Here is a 23,556-nt window from a genome sequence, read left to right as displayed (position 1 = left end):
CAACACTTCCTGTGCCACTGGAATAATGACAAAATAAAAGCCTGCAACAATAAAAATGCATCTTCAAAATAAAAGCATTGAGGGAATGGTTATTTTACCACTATCAAAACAAAGGCTTGCCAAAAGTGATGAACTGATCAACACACCTTCATAAGTGTAATTTACACGCAGTTTCATATCTATACATAACATGCACATGCAAAACACATGCCTGTGCTCAGCACAAGGTCATTTTTTTATTAAACATTTCATCCGTTGGAAATAATACATCAACTCAGCAGCCTTGGCGGAGTACTGTGCTCTCTGAGTGCTTGTCTAGTTTCAGTTTGCAGACCATGAAGAGAAAGTCAACAAACATTTCTTCTTACTTCAAGAAGAAAATTAGCACAGGAGGAGAGAGAGAGCCGACGACTGAGCAGCAGAGGCATAGTGATGAGGAGACGGAGGAGGAAGAAAGGGAGGAAATTAACTCAAAATGTTAACTGTACTGTTATTAGTCTTTGCACATTAGATCATTAGTAACATTAAATATAACAAAATAAGACACTTTTTTAATAGGTGCTTCCTCAAGTCTTTCTGATAGTTTTCTGCTAGCCTACATACTACAGTATTATTAAAAAAGACAGTAATAATAGTACTAGTAAAACAAAATTCCTGAAATTATGATGATTTAGTTTTGGTGTGCCACCCCAAGATTTTAAGTGGCCCCACCTGGCCACCACTATGAAAAATTTCTGCAGGCGCCACTGCCTGTGACCCACAGAACCCACTGCCACCATCTTGGTGCCACAGGACATCCCCAGAGGTCCTGTGTCCAAGCCTCACCGGGTCAGAGGAGTTTTAGTAGCATAAAGTAGACCAACACAATATTAGATAGGTGGCCATAACATTATGTCATTTTATGTTGACTCATAAAATTGAAAATGCAATCATCATGTTTTTTATTCTACATGATTACATATAATGTGTGTAGCTCTGAAGAGAATGATCAGCTCACTCTGTAGGTCATTGTTTGGGTGTCAGGGTTCAACACTCTCATCTCATGCTACAGTACCTGCCAGCACCAAACAGCTGATAGGAAAAGCAGCTAGCAGTGAAGCATGCAACTGCTTAAGATTATTTAATAGGTGGTTGCAGAACCACGACTCTGTCTGTTGGATCTGTAAATAAGCAAATATCTGCTAACAAGTTAGTCGTGATTAAATGCAATAACAACCCATATTTCAAATGTAATTAAAAAGATAAGATGCATCATTTCATTTTAAGAGAGCTCTGAGATACAATAAAACTTTATAAAGTGGTATAGGTGTCATTTTTGCTTTTTTTTTTAATAGCGTTCCTGCTGCAACCAAGCATTCAAAAGTCTATAAAGCATTTTACCTCTGCAACAGCATGTATAAACACACACGCGATTTTCTCAAAACCCTGTGATCTTTGTGGTTGATGTAAAATGTACTGTCATATCTTAAATTCACACTGAAGAAATATGTGCAATTGCTGTTTTTGTATTGTTGTATCTTAAACATGAAACCAGATCCCAGTGGTTTGAATGGTGCAGGACAGACGAAACCTGAGTATAGAGCGCTCTGTGTACTTCATTTATGGACAGTTTTTATGTCCAGATTTCAGGGAAAATCAAAGCAAAAAAGCAAATATATCACAGTAAATTACAAATGTGTGCAGGTGCACTTTCATGGCAGTCCGTCTTAGTCAGTATCTGTGCCATTTCATAATTTATGACCTCAAAAAACAACATAAATCAATATTTTTCAAATTGCATGGCAATCTTCCATCTAGAAAATAATTTTCTAATACAATATTGCATTTAAAGATGGCCGTGGGTGCTGTCAGCATCACTGCACCTATTTTTCCTTGGCTTAAAGAAACTGTCATATCTCCAGGGTACTCAGGTTAGTAAATCTTTCAGAGCTGTCATTTTGAATTGCCACCATGTTTGTGTTTCTGTTTTCAATAAAACTAAAGGGATTTAATAAACACTCACCAAAGTCTTGAGTGTCTCTCTTCAGCTCCTCCAGAAACACAACCTTCTTCTTCACCACACAACCGTAGCTGTAACCTGGAGGACACACAATGATAAACATCCAAATGCCAGGATCAGGACTCATCCACAAAAGAATTTCCACTACAGCAGTGACTCACCTTTCTCCAGCCCATCCATAACCTGCAGCTTGATGATGTCTTCTTTGTGGAAACTGAGCATGGAGCGGTCGTCCGTCACAAAGTTACGCTCTGCAATCACATAATCCGAGTCCTGAGAGGGGAAGAGGAAAAACCCACATTTGTTTGTTTGTCTCTTTGTGTTTTCAATTAGAAGAGCACAAAACACATTGTTGACAACAGTGTTCATAAAGTATACAGTAGAAGTTACAATATCAGTTGAATGTAAAATTATTCTAAACTGTGTGACGATACAGGAATAAAATTAATTCTTATTGAATAGTAGTGTTATGTTCACAGCCACAGGTTGTGATTAGTGGCAGTGCTCTCCCCTGATCCAGCACTGGTTTTCTTTCTCTCCTAGGTGTGCGTTGGCACAGCGGCTTTGCATTACTGTTAATCAAGGATTCCAGTAGAGTTATCTGTCTTGTGTACTTGTACTTTAGTATTCCTACCTTGGCAGTACCATATGTGGGTTTGAGATTTGTGTTTTCTGTCTCGTGTAGTTTGTCCTCCTGTCCGTTAGAGCAATGGTTCTCAACCCTGTTCCTCAGGACCCACTGTCCTGCATGTTTTAGAAGCTTCCCTGCTCCAACACACCTGACTCAAATGATCAGCTCGTCATCAGGCTTCTGCAGACGCTTGATGACGAGCTGATCATTTGAATCAGGTGTGTTGGAGCAGGGAAGCATCTAAAACATGCAGGACAGTGGGTCCTGATGAACAGGGTTGAGAACCACTGCGTTAGAGGGTATCACGATCTAGTCCGCCTTTGGTGGTTCAGTTTGTACTTTCGAGTTTTGTGTTTAACTTCCAGTTTGTAGTTGTAGTTTGTCATTATCCCAACATTTGTAAATAAAAGTATTCTAAAGTCTTGTCTGCAATCTTATTTCCTGCATCTGAGCCTCTGCACCCACTGTAACAAGTAGGATATTTTATTCAGTCTACCTTGGACTGCTTTCAACCAACATAACACACACAGCAAGAAACTTGGGAGTTGTCAATCATAACCTTAACTTTAACCAGCACATCAAGACCTTAGTGCAATCGTGCCACATGCACCAATCAGACAAAACATTGTGACCACTGACAAGTGAATAACAGATTATCTCTTCATGGCTCCTATTGCTGGGTTGGATATATCAGGAAGCAAGTGGATATTTTGTCCTCAGAGTTGATATGTTCGACGCAGGGAAAATGGGCAAGCATGAGGATTTGAGTGAGCTTACAAGGGCCAAATTGTGACTGCGAGATGACTGGGTCAGAGCATCTCCAAACTGCAGCTCTTGTGGGGTGTTCCTGGTCTGTAGTTATCACTATCAGAAGTGGTCCAAGGAAGGAACAGTAGTGAACCAGTGACAGGGTCATGGGCGGCCAAGACTCATTGATGCACGTGAGGAGGTAGGCCCACCCGGGTGGTGCATACAGATGAGGAAATGTTGCTCAGATCTGCTTACATTGCTGAAGAAGTTAATGCTGCTTCTGATAGGTGTCAGAATAAGCAGTGCATCACAGTTTGTTGCGTATCGGGCTGCATAGCTGCAGACCAGTCAGGGTGAACATGCTGACCCCTTTGCACCTCAGAAAGACAGATTAAATCGTCTTATGTATCTCTCCCAGCGTCAGAACTGGACCACGGAGCAATGGAAGAAGGTGGTCTGGTCTGATGAATCATGTTTTCTTGACATCATGTGGATGGACGGGTGCGTGTGCTTACCTGGGGAACACATGGCACCAGGATGCACCATGGGAAGAAGAGAGGAGGTGGAGGCATTGTGATGCTTTGGGCAATGTTCTGGGAAACCTTGGGTCCTGCCATCCATGTGGATGTTACTTTGACATGTACCACCTTCCTAAGCATAGTTTCAGACCATGTACACTCTTTGGAAATGTTATTTCCTGATGGTTGTGGCCTCTTTCAGCAGGATAATGTATTCTGCCACAAAGCAAAAGTCATTCTTTTGGCCTTTTGTTGGCTTTATTAGACAGTTTAGCTGAGAGGCAGACAGGAAAGTAGAGAGAAGAATGGGGGAAGCAAAGAGGCTGCAGCAAAGGGTCGTTAGCTAGAATTGAACCCAGAATTATAACCCCTGTTCATGGCTCGCCCGCTCAACCACTTGAGCTATCTGGCCTGCCTGCTGCTAACATCTTGGTGCCAGATACCACAGCACACCTTCAGGGATCTACTGGAGTCCATGCCTTGATGGGTCAGGGTTGTTTAGGCAGTAAAAGGGGGACCAACACAATATTAGGCAGGTGGTAATAACATTATGCCTGATCGATGTTCAGCTTAAATAAGTTGAACACCATTAATATTGCAAAGATTAAATCATTTCTCTCCAAAACCATAACTGAGCAACTTATACACACCATCATTTTCTCCTGCCTGGAGTATTACAACTCTCTGTTCACCAACAACTCGGCAATCACACAATTACAGTTTGTTCAAAACTCAGCAGTAAGACTTCTCACAAACAGACACAGGTCCACATAACTCTGGTTCATAATTACACCGGCTCCCCATTCATTATGGAATTCAGTTCTAAATTCTGTTGCTAGCATTTAAATCTCTACAAAGCTTGGCCCCACTCTACATATGGGAACTTTTAATATCTTATCCTGCACCTTAATGCCTGAGATCTGAAACCAGCTACTGCTAACCACTCCATGAGATCAAAACGAAAGGGGTGTTTTAGCCCCAACATTACAGAATAGGACTGACAGTCAGTACATCTCAGTCAGTTTCTCAGTTCAAAAAGCTTTTAAAAACACATCTCTATAGACAGGCTTTTTATACATTTTTATGTTTGGTTATTGATATTTTTAAGGCTGATGTTTCTAGTGATGTTTTGTTTGACTTTGTGAAACACTTTGAAAGCTATAGAAATAAAAATGAGTACAGACCCTGTCTGTACTCATTTCTGAGATTCAGATACTTTCCCCCCCAATACTGCTAGTGGATGTCAAACTTTATCTTTACACTTTATGAGCACTGAGGTTAGTCAATTTCTGAAAAAATGTCCCGATGACAGTATTTTTCAGCTTCTCTTTGCTAGAGGGTTTGTTTTGTTCTTCCTTTCTCTTTAAAACACCCCAAAGGTGTTGCACTGGACCTATGTCAGACAACGTACTGGTCCTGGTCATAGTTTTCATTTTTTTCTTCTGTAGAAAAACGTGTGACTTCTGCAGTGTGCTTTGGATGACTATCATGCTGCAATATTCCTCTTCTGTCAGGATTCTGGAGACTGTAATCATGTTCATGCATTTTAACTGATTAGAAATCACAGGTGGACTCCATCTTGTTTTAGTGATCATAGGGTTTTTAAGTAAGGATGACGAGAGGTGGATTCTCTTTTGTTGCACTGAGGTAATTCAGAGACTGTCCAAAGTGTCCATTTTTCATTGTTCAGTAAAGGAAATCTTCTTGAAATCACGATTCAACTCCCATGGTATACAATACCGTTCAAAAGTTTGGAGTTGCCAAGGCAATTTCCTGCTTTCCATGAAAATTTACACTTTTATTTGTGTGTTAACATAATTGCACAAGGGTTTTCTAATCATCAATTAGCCTTTCAACACAATTAGCTCACACAGCGTAACCACTAGAATACAGGAGTGATGGTTGCTGGACATGGGCCCCTGTGGATATTCCATTAAAAATAAGCCGTTTTCAGCTAGAATAGTCATATCTAGACTGTTTTTCTGATTAATAATTTTTTCATGGGAAAAAACAGTTTTTCTTTCAAAAATAAGGACATTTCTTGGGGCGCCCAGATAGCTGGTTGAGCGGGTGACCCATGAACAGGGGCTAATCCTCAACACAGCAGCCCTGGGTCCAGTTCCTGCTCACGGCCCTTTACTGCATGTCTTCCCCCTCACTCTTCTCCCTACCTTCTTGTCTGCCTCTCTAATAAAGCCAAAAAAATAGATTTTCTTTAAAAAAAAAAGGACATTTCCAAGTGACCCCAAAGTTTTGAATGGTAGTGTATGTTGTGTGTGATTGTTGTTACTTATCTGCCATTTAACAAATTAACTGGTATGTTTTTCTTATCAAAACTGACAGACGGTGTCATGGTTGAAAGGAATTGTGCGTTTGTGTGTCCACTGTGCCTTTTTGATCTCGTTGATGAAAGTGTCTATGAGATGTTTGACTTGCGGAGCCTTGGCTGAGAACAGGATCAGCTTCTCATTGGTCAGGTTGAACTCCAGCATGTTCTCAGATGGGATGGTCACAAACAGGATGTCTGCATAACTGAGAAAATGCAGGACAAACAGGAAGTTAGGACCACACAGACAGCATTAGTCAGTATACTGGCTACTAGCAGTTTTGCACTTAAATTGATGTCTTTTTAAATTTGTCTCTCAAATATTTCTATTAGTCTCAAAAGTCCAGTACTGATTGATCAGGCTGCATGTTCAGTGATATTTAACTGTCTCTTTAGGGTCCAAATGCTCTATGAGATCCTGAAAGAAAACAAATATTGAGACACTATTGAGGATATTTCTCACACTACATGTTCCAGATCAGCAAACTAATATTTATATTTATTTAATATTAGACAGAGGCAACTCTCAAAACACAAAATGCCATTTATAAATGATGATTTATTGAAAATCTGTATCAGCCCTGTGAAAAAGTAATTGCTTCCCTCAACTGAATAACTGGTTGGTCCCTTGGCAGCAATAGCTTTTGATCAGTCTGTGACATCACCATGGAATAATTCTGATCCACTCTTCTCTGGATAATAGTTTTGATTCAGTCACATTAGATGGTTTTCCAGTATGAACTGCCCTTTTAAGGTGTGATGCAGCATCTCAATTACATTCAAGTCCAGACTTTGACTTGGCCACTCCAGAACCTTTATTTAGTTCTTGAGTGAAGTTAGGCTAGTTAACATGTAATGATCTATTCCCTGGCTACACAAGTGTAGTTAGGCTAATATAAACAGCACGAGCAGTGTCTAGGAAGTGTTAGGGTTAAATTGTTTTCAGTATGGGCAGCTTGGTGGTTAGCCCCATGACCTGCAGCTAGAAGTTCCCTGGCATCTCAGCCTTTCTGGAATCTTTCTGTGTGCAGTTTGCATGTTTTCGCTGGGTTCTCTGGCTTCCTCAAAACCTGCTGAGGTCAACTGGAGATTCTAAATTGTCTGTCAGTGTGAATGTGTGTATGCTTGGTTGTCTATCTCTCTGTGTAGCCTTGTGATAGACTGGTGTTCTGCCCAGGTAAACCCTGCATTCCTCCTAAGTCAGATAGACTTCAGCCACTAACCCTGTATAAACCTTATAGATAATGGATGGATGATTTCAATATAAATGGAAAGATGGGGTTCAATCTGTAAAGTGCAGAAAAAAAGTGTTAGAGATGATGACACAAGGTTAGTAGCTAACTGAGGCTGATGTGTTGCAATTCTGTTGATTAAACTGATTCATATTTCCTGAAGCCTGAAATTACTGTGCTGTGGTGTACAATGTGGGTATTTATAAGTTCAGTTTAGAGGTACATTATAAATGAATGGTGCTAACAAACCGTGTACAGTCATGAAACATCAATTGAATAGTTTTTTTGGATTCAGATTATTCCACTCAAACAACGCAGCACTGAAGCACGTTGAAAAGACGAAAGTCTCAAGGAAAACAGAAGACGTGCAGTAATATCAGAATGTCGAAGCAAGTGTCAAATCAAAATTCTTCTCAGCTATTAAAAGAAAATCAAGATTACGACACAATTTGTTGTATTTGTAATTGAGAACTAAATAAACAAACACTTCCTGCTTTATCAGATAACACAGAATATGCTACAAAGAGTTTGCAAACAAAGTCAAGAAACAGCACATACGTATAGGGTCGAAGAATCCTGAAGTAATCTGGAGCTGCAGCGCTGCTTCTTACAGTCTTCAGCAATTTAATGCCGCTGTGAGACACTGACAGTACTTGCACACCTGTTCCTACACTACCCTGCACACACAGAAACACATATAAAGGAGAACAGCTTTAAAAAATTGAAATAACTGCATGGATTCACCGCCACCCTCACCGACGCAGGGAAGAGTCGGGAGAAGTATATTTCCCAGGTTTCTCTGGCTGCCATGACGATGGTTTTCTTCACATGCTCCTCCACTGGATCCATATTCTGTTCAACACCGTGTTTAACTGTTGAACACATAAACAGACACTCGAATGTCAAAGAGACGTGCGTGGATTAAAGCGTACAGTCTAAGAGAAAAGCATCTCCAAGAAGAACTGGCAGGCTACCGAAAAGAGCTTTCATTTTCTGCCTTTCATCCCGCGTGATGCGAACACATGCCTCCGACAGTGTGTCATTCACTATCTAGAGAACAGGAAAAAGGAGAGGAAAGAGGAATTGTTAGACATAATTTAAATGGTTCTTTCTTTGATCATCCTGTTATGAGCAATGCATACAGAGCACAAATTGGTGAGAAGTAAAAAAAAAAAAAGAATGAATGAAGAAAAGAGCTACCTGTTTGAAAATGAGATCCAGCACCAGAGGATTGTTGAAGCTGTCTTTGGGATAGAACACCTGTGAAGAAAAAACAACACAGTAGAAAACCAACACTTTGACAGCAGATGATGACAATGATGATGATGTTTTTCCTGCAGATTTTTTTGTTGATCTGACTGTGACTGCAGAGATCCAGGTAAGGAACTGTGGTGGTTATGTGGTACGTGCAAAAGCAGGTTTCTTCTATTGTTCATTTCTCACACTTAAATGCTCCAGATCATCAAACTAAGATTCCTATTCATAGAAAATTAGACAGAGATAACACACAAAACACAAAATGCAATTTTTAAATAGTGATTTATTTAAAACCTGCATCATTCCTATGAAAAAGTAATTGCCTCCCTTAACCTAATAACTTGTTGGTCCCTTGGCAGCAACAACTGCAGTTAAATGTTTGTTGCAGTTTTTGATCATTCTTTTACATCACAAGGAAGGAATTCTGGTCCACTCTTCTCTGGAGAATAGTTTTGATTCAGTTAAATTAGACGGTTTTGCAGCATGAACTGTACTTTTAAGGTCTTGTCACAGAATCTCAGTTGGATTCAAGTCCAGACTTTCACTCGGCCACTCCAGAATCTTCATGTAGTTCTTTTTGAGACACTCAGAGGTGGATTTGTTTGTGTGCTTTGGGTCATTTCTGTTAAGCTTTAGGTCATGAACTGATGGTGGATATTCTCCAGGAGGATTTTCCGATAGAGAGCAGAATTCATGGCTCCATCAGTGATGACAAGTCATCCATGTCCTCAAACCATCACAGTACCACTACCATGTTTCAATGCTGGTATCATGTCCTTCTTGTGGAATACAGTATTAGCTTTACACCAGATGTAACTGACCAATGTCTTCCAAAAAGTTCCACCATTGACTCAATAGTCCACAGGATGTTATCCCAAAAGTCTTGGGGCTCATTCAGATATTTTTTTGTAAATACCAGACAAAACTTTATGTTCTTTTTGGTCAGTAGTGGTTTGATCCTTGTAACACAAGTCCGTTCGTCCGTCCGTCCGTCCGTCCGTCCGTCCGTCCGTCCATCCATCCATCCATACATGGAAGAGTACCCATGGATCCATTTTCTTCCAGAGTCTTCCTCATGATGGAATCATGTAGACGGACCTTAACTGAGGCCACTAAGGTCTGCAGATCTTTAGACGTTCGTCTGGGTACTTTTGTGACCTCCTGGATTAGATGTTGATGCTCGTTGAGACATGTTGATCATTGTTCACTCCTGGGAAGGTTCACTACTGTTCCATGTTTCTTCATTTGTGAATAATGCCTCTCACTGTGGAGTCCCTGAGTCGTAGCAATGACTTTGTAACCCTCCAAACTGATAAATGTCAATGACTTTATTTCTCATCTGTTTTTGAATCTCTTCAGAACATGGCATCATATACTGCTTTTTCAGACCCTTTAGCTACTTCACAATGCCAGACAGGTTCTACTTAGTGATGTTTACATTCAACAAGCCTGGCAGTAATCATATGTGAGTGTGGATGATGAAACTGAACCCAACTGCTGAATGAATTTGGTCATTTGGATGATTGGTAGCTGAGGGGACAATTATTTTTTCACATAAGAGCAAGATGGGCTGGACTTATTTTTCTGTTAATAAATAAAATCATAATTTAAAAACAGTTTTTTGTGTTTTCTTGGGTTATCTTTGTCTTATATTAAAATGGTTAGGTTCCGTTTGTGTCAGATGTGATGTGTGATAGAAGAGTTTCAGCTAAAATGAAAGGAAAGGTTTGCAAAACCAGCCATGTTGTTTGGTCTGGAGACAGTGTCCCTGAGGAAAAGACAGGAGGCAGAGCTGGAGGTAGCAGAACTGAAGACGCTCAGGTTCTCTTTGGGAGTGACCAGGATGGATAGGATCAAGAATGAGTACATCAGAGGGACAGCACATGATAGAGCCTTTGGAGATAAAGTCAGAGAGGCCAGACTGAGATGGTTTGGACATGTCCAGAGGAGAGAGAGTGAATATATTGGTAGAAGGATGCTGAGTTTCCCACTGCCAGGCAGGAGGCTTAGAGGAAGACCAAAGAGGAGGTTTATGGATGTGGTGTATTATATTTTTAATGTGAAAGCATTGCGAATCCAACACTATATTTTGCATTACATCGTCCCGTATTTATAATGTGATGCCTTTATTTTTGCTGCAGGATTTGGGTATTTGAGATTAAAAAAACGTTAGTGTTTGTTTGCAAACGGGTTTGATTTTATTTTCATATCTGAATCTTAATCACACCTGAATAGAACGTTTAATAAATCAAATATTCCTCGTATGTCATATTTCTCCTCGGTCATATTTAAGTGAGTTAGGGCATTTTGAATGGGTATATTATATTTTTAATGTAAAAGCGTTGCGAATCCAACGCTATATTTTGCATTACATCGTCCCATATTTATAATGTAATGCAGGGGTCGGCAATTAGATGTGACTTCGGGCCAAAATTTGTGTAAACATCATTCGGCCGTTTGATCGAAGGGCCGGTGCGCTGGTATTTATTAAATAATTTTGCTTATGGGGTATCCGATGCCCATATAGCTGAGAGGGTTAAGCAGGCGACTCATGTACAGGAGCTGGTCTCCGACGCAGCGGCCCGGGTTTGATTCCGGCCCGCTGCATTATAATACTAGGGAAATTTTTCATACAGAAATGCAGATTTCTAAAATGTAAACCTATTTTTAATATGTTTCATAAAGAAATGTCTCTATTTTTCTCATCACTGAAACATATGAAAAAACGGACTGCTGTAAAACTTTTTAACATGATTGAAGATTTCAAACTCATGGACAAAACCTAACCCATTGGACATTCATGCGGACAGACTCCTGTTTCAATTTAAAAAACAACAACAACAAAAAACAAAACGTGCAGCACTTCGGCACCTTTCTTCTTCGGTGGTGTCTGTGCAAAACAATGTCCAACATGCAAACAGCACACCCCTAGCGCCATGAAGCACAAAATGCAGGTGTAAATCAATGGGGTGCTGAACATAGTAATATTCATAGCGGGAATAATAGATAACAATAATAATAATAGTCAAAATTTTACAGCAGTCCGTTTTTTCATATGTTTCAGTGATGAGAAGAATAGAGACATTTCTTCATGAAACATATTAAAAATAGGTTTACATTTTAGAAATCTGCATTTGTGTATGAAAAATTTCCCTAGTATGCAGCGGGCCGGAATCAAACCCGGGCCGCTGCGTCGGAGACCAGCTCCTGTACATGAGCCGCCTGCTTAACCCTCTCAGCTATATGGGCATCGGATACCCCGTAAGCAAAATTATTTAATAAATACCAGTGCACCGGCCCTTCGATCAAACGGCCGAATGATGTTTACACAAATTTTGGCCCGAAGCCACATCGAATTGCCGACCCCTGCATTACATTATAAATATGGGACGATGTAATGCAAAATATAGCGTTGGATTCGCAACGCTTTCACATTAAAAATATAATATACCCATTCGTTTGAAATACATTCTGAGTGGCATGAAAAGTCTTCCGCTTGAAATACATTGGTTTGAATTTCGTTGTGAGCAACACGAAAAACATTGGTTTGAATTTCGTTGTGAGCAACACGAAAAAGATTGGTTTGAATTTCGCTGTGAGCAACACGAAATACATGAGAAAATCGTGTTGGTGAACACGAAACCATAGATTAATTTACGTGACAGTTTCACGAATCCTTGTGAGATCGGGTTGACATGTGAGTCTGTGCACACCTCCTTCCTGAGATACAGCCTCCAGGGAACATTGGTGTAGGTATAGTGCTCCTCGTTGGTGCTCTGATGGAGCTGCGTCTGGATGGTCTTCGTCTCCACTGGAACTTCTCGAGAAACTGCACCAAATAAGTCACGTTAAGTTTCAGTCAACGCTCTTGTTTAGAGACAAGATTAAGACAGTCCCAAAGAGACTTAGAAGATCTAAAGAGGTTTCATTTATAGGCACAGCTAAGCTATGCTGCTAACTTCAGTGTGTCAACATGCTAAAATGCCAGTAAGCAAGAATTTTGCAAGACATCCTTAAAGCTGCTGTCCGGAGTTTCCATTTGTTTTCAATTTATGTATCATTTTTTAACAAAGCTTAAATGTGTTAGTCTAGTTCGATACTATAATATAATGTTAGTATGACGCGATATGAAAATTTATTCCTGAGCTCCGCCTTCCTCTCATAGACCCCCATGTTATTCCAAAAAGCGCCGGTCGCTGCCGACCAATCAAGTTCGAGCTTCAGCTTTGTCATGCTGTCAATCAACGGTTACGCGCACAGCAAGCAAGCCCATGCAGAGGTGGGCGAGCTACGCACTACACAACCGCGAGCACATTTGTTTTGCTTGTGGAGGAGAGAGCATCAGGGATCAGCAGCTTCCAGAAAAGTTACCAATCCCACGGCTTGTCAGGCCAAGAGACTGCAGGACGTTTTTTGTCTCGGGGTGCTCGCCTCGCTCCCCGACCACGGCCTCCATAGCCCGCCTGATGGCTTCGTTTAGATGCCCGACCTCTGGAGGAAGATGTTGGGGCATCTGGGACATACTCTTCGTCAGAGGAGTCATGCAATTCTGAACTCTAGATAGAAATAAATAAACAATTTAACACATATACACGCGTAAATGCACTAAGTTTGATAAACAACGTCATCGAGAGGGATACACGAGTGTAATCACATATTGAAACTTTACTCGTTCGTCCTAGCAGATTCATGTTATTTTGGTATTAGGACAAGTTAGACTCAATACAGCATTCTAACGTAATTCCTTTATTATTTACTAAATGTACTAAATGTAGAAGAGTGGAAAACAGCAAAACAGGCAAGATGCTGCAGCACTCCGGGCACTCGTCTCAGGTACTGCGCGCGTGCACAAATAAAGGGGCGGAATCAGAGGGAGGGAGGGACCAACAGTGTTTTGGGAGACGCTGCGATTCAAACTCTGGACAGCAGCTTTAAAGATAGAAGATTTGTGCAGATAGGGATTATGATCATCTTCATATTTCTTCCACAAATGAATTAAAAATTTTGACAATCACAAATTATCTTCTCTGTAAATAAATGGCTATTTCTCCTGAAATATAAGCATCGCTCCCATTTGATTGATTAATTGATTGACTGAGTACTGACTGGCACTTTTAATGTCTGTGTAGGATAACGGAGATGTGATTTAGAGTCATGCATCCTCTTGCACTCTTAAACTTGTAGACCCTATCTGTCACTCTGCCTTGAGGTTTATTACCGGTAATGTCTACGGTGTCATCATTTTAATTTATATGGCAAGTTTCAGTGATTCTCCCTCCTAAAGAGACATGAGACTCAAAAACTTGGACAGATTGCTTTAAAATTCAGTGCACCTAAACTGATCCCGGGCTGATCCCCGACACAGCAGCCTGGGTTCGATTCCCAATCACGACCCTTTACCGCATGTCTCCCCCCTTGACTCTTCTCCCTCCTTTACTGTACAAAAAATAACTTAGTGTTCTGCATGTTGATTGCAGATTTTTCTCAAATAAAATAAAGATTTTTTGCTTTTGTTTTTTCTTTTTTAATGATTTATGTCATAAGTTTGTCATTCTGCACATTCCTTAGTCTAGCCATGACTGTTCCTATTTCCAGGGAGGTGCAGGACTTTATGCTACAGAGAAAAATGAGGCTATAGTCATCTTTCCATATCTGAGTATTTGTGGCTAAAAATGTCTTTTCTCTGTTGCACATCTCTTTTTGTTGTTTATTTTTCTTCTTTTGGACTTTGATTTGATATTACTGAAAACAAGTGTGATAATCTCGAGTATAAGCAGAGGTTGAATGAATGTTATTGGCCCTCTTCATCTCATCTAGAACATTCCCTTTTTTCTTTCTCAACATTAAAGATAATGTGAGACAGAAGCCATCCATCCATCCATTCTCTATACACCGCTTTTATCCTCACTAGGGTCGCAGGGGGTGCTGGAGCTTATCTCAGCTGTATCTCAGCGGATGAAGGCAGGGGACACCCTGGACAGGTCGCCAGTCTGTCGCAGGGCTACATATATGGACACACAATCACTCTCACATTCACACCTACAGGCAATTTAGAGTAACCAATTAACCTCAGTATATTTTTTTATGACTCTGTTTATTATGTTTTTTTAACATATAAAACAGGATTTTGTGACATATTTGCTATCAACATGAGCACAAATAAGACAGACAACACAATGGAACACAGTAACAGAGAAAATAAAGATGAAGAAAAAGAAAAAAGAGAGAAAGAAAAAGAAAAAAACAGGATTAAGTATATACATATGCACACACATTCATATACATATGTACAGTATAGTAGGCGATCAGATATAGAAAAAAAATAAAAGATATGGCAGTGCATAAGTGAGCATGGATAATTCTGACTTCTTTTCCTTTCGTCCTATCTTTCTGCCTGTGGAAGCGAATGTGACTCAAAACTCAAATTCAAAAGCATTAGCAGAAATGCTTTTGCATTTCAAAGTCATGGCTGCACTTTTTGACTCAAAACTAAAATGAAAAAGCAATATTCCAAACTGCAATTTCATTTTCTTCTTCAACACTGCTCGTTCTGTGACTAAATGAAAAAGCAAAAGCAAACTCAGAAATGCTTTTTCATTTTCAAAACATTCACCAGCAAAAAGGAAACAAAATTCAATTTGAAATGTCAAATTCGAAAATGCAAAAGCATTAGCAGAAATGCTTTTGCATTTAAAAGTCATTGCTGCACTATTTGACTCAAAAATGAAATGAAAAAGCAATATTCCAAAATGCAATTTCATTTTTTTCTTCAACACTGCTCATTCTGTGACTAAATGAAAAAGCAAAAGCAAACTCAGAAATGCTTTTTCATTTTCAAAACATTCACCAGCAAAAAGGCAACAAAATTCAATTTGAAATGTCAAATTCGAAAATGCAAAAGCATTAGCAGAAATGCTTTTGCATTTCAAAGTCATGGCTGGACAAGGTACGTTTTATCCGTTTGTTTCCTGGCTATAAAAGACACAAGCAGAAACAAAAAATCAAGCCGTTTTTTCGTTTTTCGTTTTGAGCAAAAAACAAAAAAACAGGAAACGGTTCGTTTTTTCGTTTTATCGTTTTGAACAAAAAACAAAAAAAACAGGAAACCGTTCGTTTTTTCGTTTTTTCGTTTTCACCCCCAAAATGAAAATACGACTCAATATTCCGTTTCATTGGTGGGCGGGGCTTCGGAGCCTGCCGGTGCACAGTAAAGCTCCTGCCCATCACAATAAAGCTCTTGCGCTGGCATTCATAGACAGACTGACTTTCATTGTATTGCCTGCCCCCACTGCACTTCCCCTAACTCTAAATCAAAGCAAGTCGTGTACACAGTAATGACAGTCATAACCAGTGGTGTAGTCTAGTTTTTTCTACTGGGTATACTCCAACCTCATAAACCAAAGCCAGGTCAGGTTCTCATACATGTGCGCGTGCACTCACATGTCCACGCGCGCGCGCGCACACACACACACACACACACACACACACGCACACACGCAGCAGCAGCAGCTCCTTTATTTCAAACTACCAATTAGATACTTATAGACATTATAGCGTCAGCAGCTCCTCCTCCTGCCATCAGGTAGAGCTGATGTTTCCTCTTCATCAGGCTCCCTTTCCTAAACTTTAACCTTAGCTCCAGCTGTAGTGTTCCCTAAAATGGCAGTATTCACAGGACAAGCAACAGGCTTATTAAAACACTGAAATAGTTTCATTTAGCTTTGCTTTCTTTTTCTTATTTTTTCTCCACTGACTGATGTTGGGTCATTAGAAGTTCTAGACTCATGTCCCTCTTCTTCTAAGCCAGGGGTATTCAGCTAAAATTCAGAGAGGTCCAGTCAGCAAAGGTCCAGAACATCATAATGTCTAACTTGAGTTACTGTGATCTATGCTGATGTAACCTGGTAGTTTTATTAGAGTCTGCCTGTAATCAAAAACTGACCGTCAAATAAATTCAGTACGGTTCAAAAACATTTTGACATTTATTAATAAATAACTTATATATAACTGTATATCTTAAAATAAAGTGCAGAACTTAAAAAAGCATGACTGAACAACCTGAATTAACTTCTATACATCTTTAACAATAATTAAATCTCATAAATGTAAACATTTGAACACTTTTACATTTTTGTCTGTCTCATATCACTCCCCTAATATCTCTGTAGCTTAATGGGAGAGCTGAGCTGCTGCTTGTTTGAGCCGTTCTCAAAACATATTTTGATTATGTTCATAGTTGAGAAAGCTGCCTTACAGCTGTTTGCTGAGCCAAACATGGTCAGCATGTGACCACAGTCTGTCCTCTAGAGATGTATAAGGCACAAAAGATACGGTCCGAATTTCCATATAACCACTTAAAAATGCGCAAACACATGTATTAGTATGTTTTTTTGACATAACGTTCACTTTTCTCTGTGTCAGGAAGCGGTGAAGCTGGATGGGACGGGGAAGGTGTCTGGCTGAGAACAGGGCTCACTAAAGGCCGACCGCGGTCCGGATCCGGACCCAGACGCCGTCTATACGGGTGTAAATTTGACAGGTCGCTTCTATTTTACCGGGGCAGCTTTCCAGTGTTTATCATTGGTCTATCGGCTCAGAAACGCACAGACCAATTATGTACGAGTTCAGGCATTCCACGTGACGCTACTCAGCCAATGACGTCGCTGAATCGCATCGCAGCTCTGCCTTCAATAAGCAGCTGAGAGATGAGGGACAGAGAGGACAGTAGTGATGCAAGTTCGGCTCTTTTTTAGAGAGCTTTTGGCACTGCTTCCAAAGAAAAGCCGGTTCTTTCGGCTCCCAAATGGCTCCTAATTTATTATTCTTTGTAGCCTCATATTTTATCCTAACCTGGCAAATATGAATCGTTTGTGTTTTGACAAACTCTTTTTCATTCAGTGTTTTTATGAGAAGCCTTATAATTGACTCATTTTGTACATTTGCTCTGTTACAAAAACAGGTATTCTTGCTTTTGTTTAATATTTCAACCAAACTTTTTTGCACAAAAACAAATGAACAAAACTCTGCACATGAACCCACAGAACCAGAACAGAAACAGAACCAGACTCAGTATTCAAACAGTATAAATGTCCTCAGAGCAGGCTGACATTCACAAAAATCAGATGGCTGAGCTTGGATGGGCTGATACATTTCTTCTTTCAGTGAATATCTGCCGTGTTTTTGAGAAGATTCTCTCAGATGGAAGAAGTTGTCTCTCCTCCATCACCTTCACCAGGTGGGGCAGACTGAGGCCTTGTCCTGCTCCAGCTCAGTGGGTCGTCTGCTGGTTGGATGAGGGCTTCCTCTAGATATGATCCTCCATTACCACATCAGCTGGAGGATTTCTCCTGAATCATCTCCTGTCGCTCTTCCATCAAAGAGGCTCCACACAGCAGAAGTTTGAGGTTCCTCCTCCACTTGGTCCTCTAATGGTGGAGGTGTCAGACTGCTGCTGCTGCTCTTATTCTCTGAAGTGTCTCATCAACAGCTCTGTTGTCACTGAAGGCAAGCTTCTTTAATCTAGGATCCAGTAACATGTTTTCTGCTAGGACAGTGTTAAACTCCATACTCCATTAAATACGTTAGGAGTCGGCTCTTCAGATTCACTACAAAGCATCGGCTGTGAGAGTCGTATCTTTTGTGCCTTATACATCTCTAGAGGACAGACTGTGGTCACATGCTGACCATGTTTGGCTCAGCAAACAGCTGTAAGGCAGCTTTCTCAACTATGAACATAATCAAAATATGTTTTGAGAACGGCTCAAACAAGCAGCAGCTCAGCTCTCCCATTAAGCTGCAGAGATATTAGGGGAGTGATATGAGACAGACAAAAATGTAAAAGTGTTCAAATGTTTACATTTATGAAATTTAATTATTGTTAAAGATGTATAGAAGTTAATTCAGGTTGTTCAGTCATGCTTTTTTAAGTTCTGCACTTTATTTTAAGATATACAGTTATATATAAGTTATTTATTGATAAATGTCAAAATGTTTTTGAACCGTACTGAATTTATTTGACGGTCAGTTTTTGATTACAGGCAGACTCTAATAAAACTACTAGGCTACATCAGCATAGATCACAGTAACTCAAGTTAGACGTTATGATGTTCTGGACCTTTGCTGACTGGACCTCTCTGAATTTTAGCTGAATACCCCTGGCTTAGAAGAAGAGGGACATGAGTCTAGAACTTCTAATGACCCAACATCAGTCAGTGGAGAAAAAATAAGAAAAAGAAAGCAAAGCTAAATGAAACCATTTCAGTGTTTTAATAAGCCTGTTGCTTGTCCTGTGAATACTGCCGCTTTAGGGAACACTACAGCTGAAGCTAAAGTTAACGTTTAGGAAAGGGAGCCTGATGAAGAGGAAACATCAGGTCTACCTGATGAAGAGGAAACATCAGCTCTACCTGATGAAGAGGAAACATCAGGTCTACCTGATGAAGAGGAAACATCAGCTCTACCTGATGAAGAGGAAACATCAGGTCTACCTGATGGCAGGAGGAGGAGCTGCTGACGCTATAATGTCTATAAGTATCTAATTGGTAGTTTGAAATAAAGGAGCTGCTGCGTGCGTGCGTGCGTGCGTGCGTGCGTGCGTGCGTGCGTGCGTGCGTGCGTGCGTGTGTATGTGTGTGTGTGTGTGTGTGTGTGTACATGTGAGTGCACGCGCACATATATGAGAACCTGACCTGGCTTTGGTTTATGAGGTTGGAGTATACCCAGTAGAAAAAACTAGACTACACCACTGGTTATGACTGTCATTACTGTGTACACGACTTGCTTTGATTTAGAGTTAGGGGAAGTGCAGTGGGGGCAGGCAATACAATGAAAGTCAGTCTGTCTATGCCTGCCAGCGCAAGAGCTTTATTGTGATGGGCAGGAGCTTTATTGTGCACTGGCAGGCTCCGAAGCCCCGCCCACCAATGAAACGGAATATTGAGTCGTATTTTCATTTTGGGGGTGAAAACGAAAAAACGAAAAAACGAACCGTTTCCTGTTTTTTTGTTTTTTGCTCAAAACGAAAAAACGAAAAAACGGCTTGATTTTTTGTTTCTGCTTGTGTCTTTTATAGCCAGGAATCAAACGGATAAAACGTACCTTGTCCAATGGCTGCACTATTTGACTCAAAAATGAAATGAAAAAGCAATATTCCAAAATGCAATTTCATTTTCTTCTTCAACACTGCTCATTCTGTGACTAAATGAAAAGGCAAAAGCAAACTCAGAAATGCTTTTGCATTTTCGTGTTCCCCCGCAAAAAGTGTCTCATAATTCAAATGCAAATGCATTCTCAAGTGGCGCAGGAAAGTGACGTCACGGACCCCCCCTCGTTCTGGCCCCTTCTGCATTTTACGGCATTTTAAACAATGCCGGCTCATTGCGCTGCATTTAATTGCTCACTACGTCGAACGTTGGAGACAAGGAAACTTGGAATAACTTTCCATAGGTAAGAATTTTTTTGGTTCTTTTTCATTGTTAAATCTTGTTCAGAGTCTATGAGAGCTAACCAGTTAGCCGCTAGCAAAACAGGAACGCAAGCTAACAGCTGGATAACCAAACACCAGACGATTATTAGTAGCTGTAGTATAGCTGTACAAGCAGTAGTAGTAGTAATACTAAAAGTACACGCAGCAGTAATAGTAATACTAAAAGTTCAAGCAGCAATAGTAGTATAAATAGCTGTTAGAGTAGTAGAAGTGTCAGCATTTGTAATAGTATTACAAGTTGTAGTAGCAGTGACAGTATCAGCAGCAGTAGTTGCTGTATTACTACTGCTACTAGTAGTCGCATTACTATTAATACCACCAATACTACCAATAGTAGTTATAAAGCCTAACTTATATATATCCAGATTAGCATCTATGTTCTTCCTCCAAACCCATTTTATGATTGGGATTTCAGGCAATTCTTTAGGACTGCTCTCACATAATTGAAATGTTACCAAACAATGTTATACTGATCAAATTAAATAACTTTGGTCTCCAGAATATTGGCTACTTCTGTTCTTTGTCCTTAATTTAGTAGCATGATTTATTTTTAGATATGCTGTTGTGTACAGACATATACTTTTTTGTCTATTGTTTTTACTCCATGTAGGTTTCCCAAAGACTTTCGGCTGAGGAGAAAGTAGGAAGCAGCTTTGAGGAGAGTGGGGTTTGCTGCAAGTGATGAGTCGGTGCTCTGCAGCAAACATTTTAAACCTGATGAGTTTGACAGTGTGGGGTGTGAAGTGTTACTTACTCAGGGAAACACAACAATGATATATACCTGTGTATGGTAAATGTAAATAAACTCTATCCTGTTCTAGTGTAGCTCCTTGTTATATATATATATATATATATATAAATATATAATTATAATCTAAAAAAAGAGATTCTCTGTACCCAGAGGGGAAATAGAGGGCTGGAAGTTTTAAGTTTTGAAACAATGAATAATATGTTCAAAATTAATTGGTTATGTCGCCTCATAAGAGAAAATGTTAAAATGTGGAATGCAATACCAAATTATTTATTCAAAAAATTAGGAGGAATTCATTTTTTACTTAAATGTAATTATAAAATTGACAAAATACCAATTCAATTATCAAACTTCCATAAACAGGCTTTGCTCTCCTGGGGGCTGATCTGCAAACGCGGCTTCTCGCCATCCAGCTGCTACATATGGAACAACCAACATATACAGCACAGAAACAAAACAATATTTTACAAATCTTGGTTTGATCAGGGAGTATTATGGGTCAATCAGTTAATCGATGAATAAGGACAAATCTTACCGTACAACCAATTTATTAACAAATACCATCTCACAAATAGAATACACTACAATTTCCAACGCAATACCAATAGAAATTCTGCAGCTCCTGAAAGGTTCCCAATTCCACCCTCTTACTCAGAAAAATGATGCCAAATTATTCATCCATAACATAGACATAACAACCAAAGTCTGCTCAAATAAATTTATCAGGAATCTCATTCAACCTTCAAATCAACCGGCAGCCAACTCTTACTGGAGTTCACTGTATGGGGAAATAAACTGGAGAGAAGCATGGCTGGTTGGAGAGAAACTGCTCATTCACAATAAGGTCAAAGAAATATCATACAAAATCTGTCACAATGTATATCTGGCAAAAAAAAAACCTGGAGAGGTTTAAATTAAATATAGACTACAACTGCGACTTTTGCCAAACAGAACCAGACACCATCATTCACCTCTTTTATCAATGCTCATACAGTAAAAACCTCTGGAATCATATACAAAACGTAATCCATAACAACACAGGATCAGCCTCCAGGAGAGCCACATCCTCTTTCAGTTTGAAAATCCCTCCATACCATACAGCTTTTCCCTTTTGTTGCAGACTATCATCATGCTGGGCAAATTTCATATTCACAAAACGAAATGGGCAAAGAAAAACCAAATGGAAAATACTTTGAAAATGAACTCAAACAGTACTTTAACAAACAAGTCTGAAATTTTTAAGGCTTTGTTGTTTGATGATGATGTTATTGTATTAAGAACATGACATCCCTGCCCCAAACCACATTTACACATGTACAAACGTTTTACAGCTAAAACCGAAGAGAGAGGACTGTTTTGCAGAGCTTCTTTCTCGTGCTCCCTTTCTGCAGGTCAAGGTACAGGTAAGTTTGGCAAACACAACCAATGACAACAAGCTGGAATGATGTGTTTCTTCAATGTGCTCCCCAAGCAGAAAAACATCCTCCATTCCAATCTCCTCCCGGACGATGTGTGTGACTGTTGACACCTTTGGAGCTTGTTTTGTTGATGCCTGGCGAATCACCCTCTCTGCAACTCTCAATAGTAAAAATAATTATATTTATATAGCGCTTTACACAGTGCTAAAAGACAGTTTACAGTACAGAGAAAATAACAAAGAACAAAGCAACTTTAACATGCAAAGATAAAAAAATAATACAAGATTATAAAATCAAACCTACACTGTGCCTTGTGATGGAATCAGTAGGCCGCCATTGTTTTTCAGAGCTAGAAGGTGGGAGCTTTCGTTAAATGATGGTACAGCATCTCTGACCAAGCTTGAACGGCACACATCACAATCACCTTCAAAATCAAAACGGAAAAAGAGGTCAAGAGGTTTTCTTCCTTCAAATTTCTTACAACCTTTCTTCAACAAAACTCCTATTTTGATGCATATCTGTTGATAATGAACCAAAACTGCTTAAACTGTGAATAACCTTGTTTGCAAACTATTCTACAGTCAGATGTTCAGTTGTCTGTATTTTTAAGTAAGTGGGTGGATATGACTCTATGACACTATGTGACTTCCTCCTCAGGGGAAAGTCTTTGGGAAACCTACATGGAGTAAAAACAATAGACAAAAAAGTATATGTCTGTACACAACAGCATATCTAAAAATAAATCATGCTACTAAATTAAGGACAAAGAACAGAAGTAGCCAATATTCTGGAGACCAGTTATTTAATTTGATCAGTATAACATTGTTTGGTAACATTTCAATTATGTGAGAGCAGTCCTAAAGAATTGCCTGAAATCCCAATCATAAAATGGGTTTGGAGGAAGAACATAGATGCTAATCTGGATATATATGAGTTAGGCTTTATAACTACTATTGGTAGTATTGGTGGTATTAATAGTAATGCGACTACTAGTAGCAGTAGTAATACAGCAACTACTGCTGCTGATACTGTCACTGCTACTACAACTTGTAATACTATTACAAATGCTGACACTTCTACTACTCTAACAGCTATTTATACTACTATTGCTGCTTGAACTTTTGGTATTACTATTACTGCTGCGTGTACTTTTAGTATTACTACTACTACTGCTTGTACAGCTATACTA

The 23,556-nt window shown here is 39.6% G+C and overlaps 1 protein-coding gene across 1 annotated transcript in view; it reads right to left on the bottom strand.

Annotated features, from left to right (window-relative positions):
• The window catches only part of LOC110970391 (unconventional myosin-XV-like), a 191,809-nt gene that overhangs the window by 68,646 nt on the left and 99,607 nt on the right, over positions 1-23,556 (bottom strand). The window contains exons 35-42 of the mRNA XM_051945996.1: positions 12,427-12,542; positions 8,657-8,716; positions 8,431-8,506; positions 8,213-8,328; positions 8,015-8,133; positions 6,289-6,430; positions 2,161-2,272; positions 2,003-2,077 (exon numbers count right to left, since the gene is read on the bottom strand). Coding sequence (XP_051801956.1) covers positions 2,003-2,077; positions 2,161-2,272; positions 6,289-6,430; positions 8,015-8,133; positions 8,213-8,328; positions 8,431-8,506; positions 8,657-8,716; positions 12,427-12,542 — 816 coding nt within the window. The remainder of the gene's footprint in view (positions 1-2,002; positions 2,078-2,160; positions 2,273-6,288; positions 6,431-8,014; positions 8,134-8,212; positions 8,329-8,430; positions 8,507-8,656; positions 8,717-12,426; positions 12,543-23,556) is intronic.

Source organism: Acanthochromis polyacanthus, chromosome 3, assembly GCF_021347895.1.
Source record: "Acanthochromis polyacanthus isolate Apoly-LR-REF ecotype Palm Island chromosome 3, KAUST_Apoly_ChrSc, whole genome shotgun sequence".
In the NCBI taxonomy this organism is placed as follows: domain Eukaryota; kingdom Metazoa; phylum Chordata; class Actinopteri; family Pomacentridae; genus Acanthochromis; species Acanthochromis polyacanthus.
This window is presented reverse-complemented; position numbering and strand designations above follow the sequence as displayed.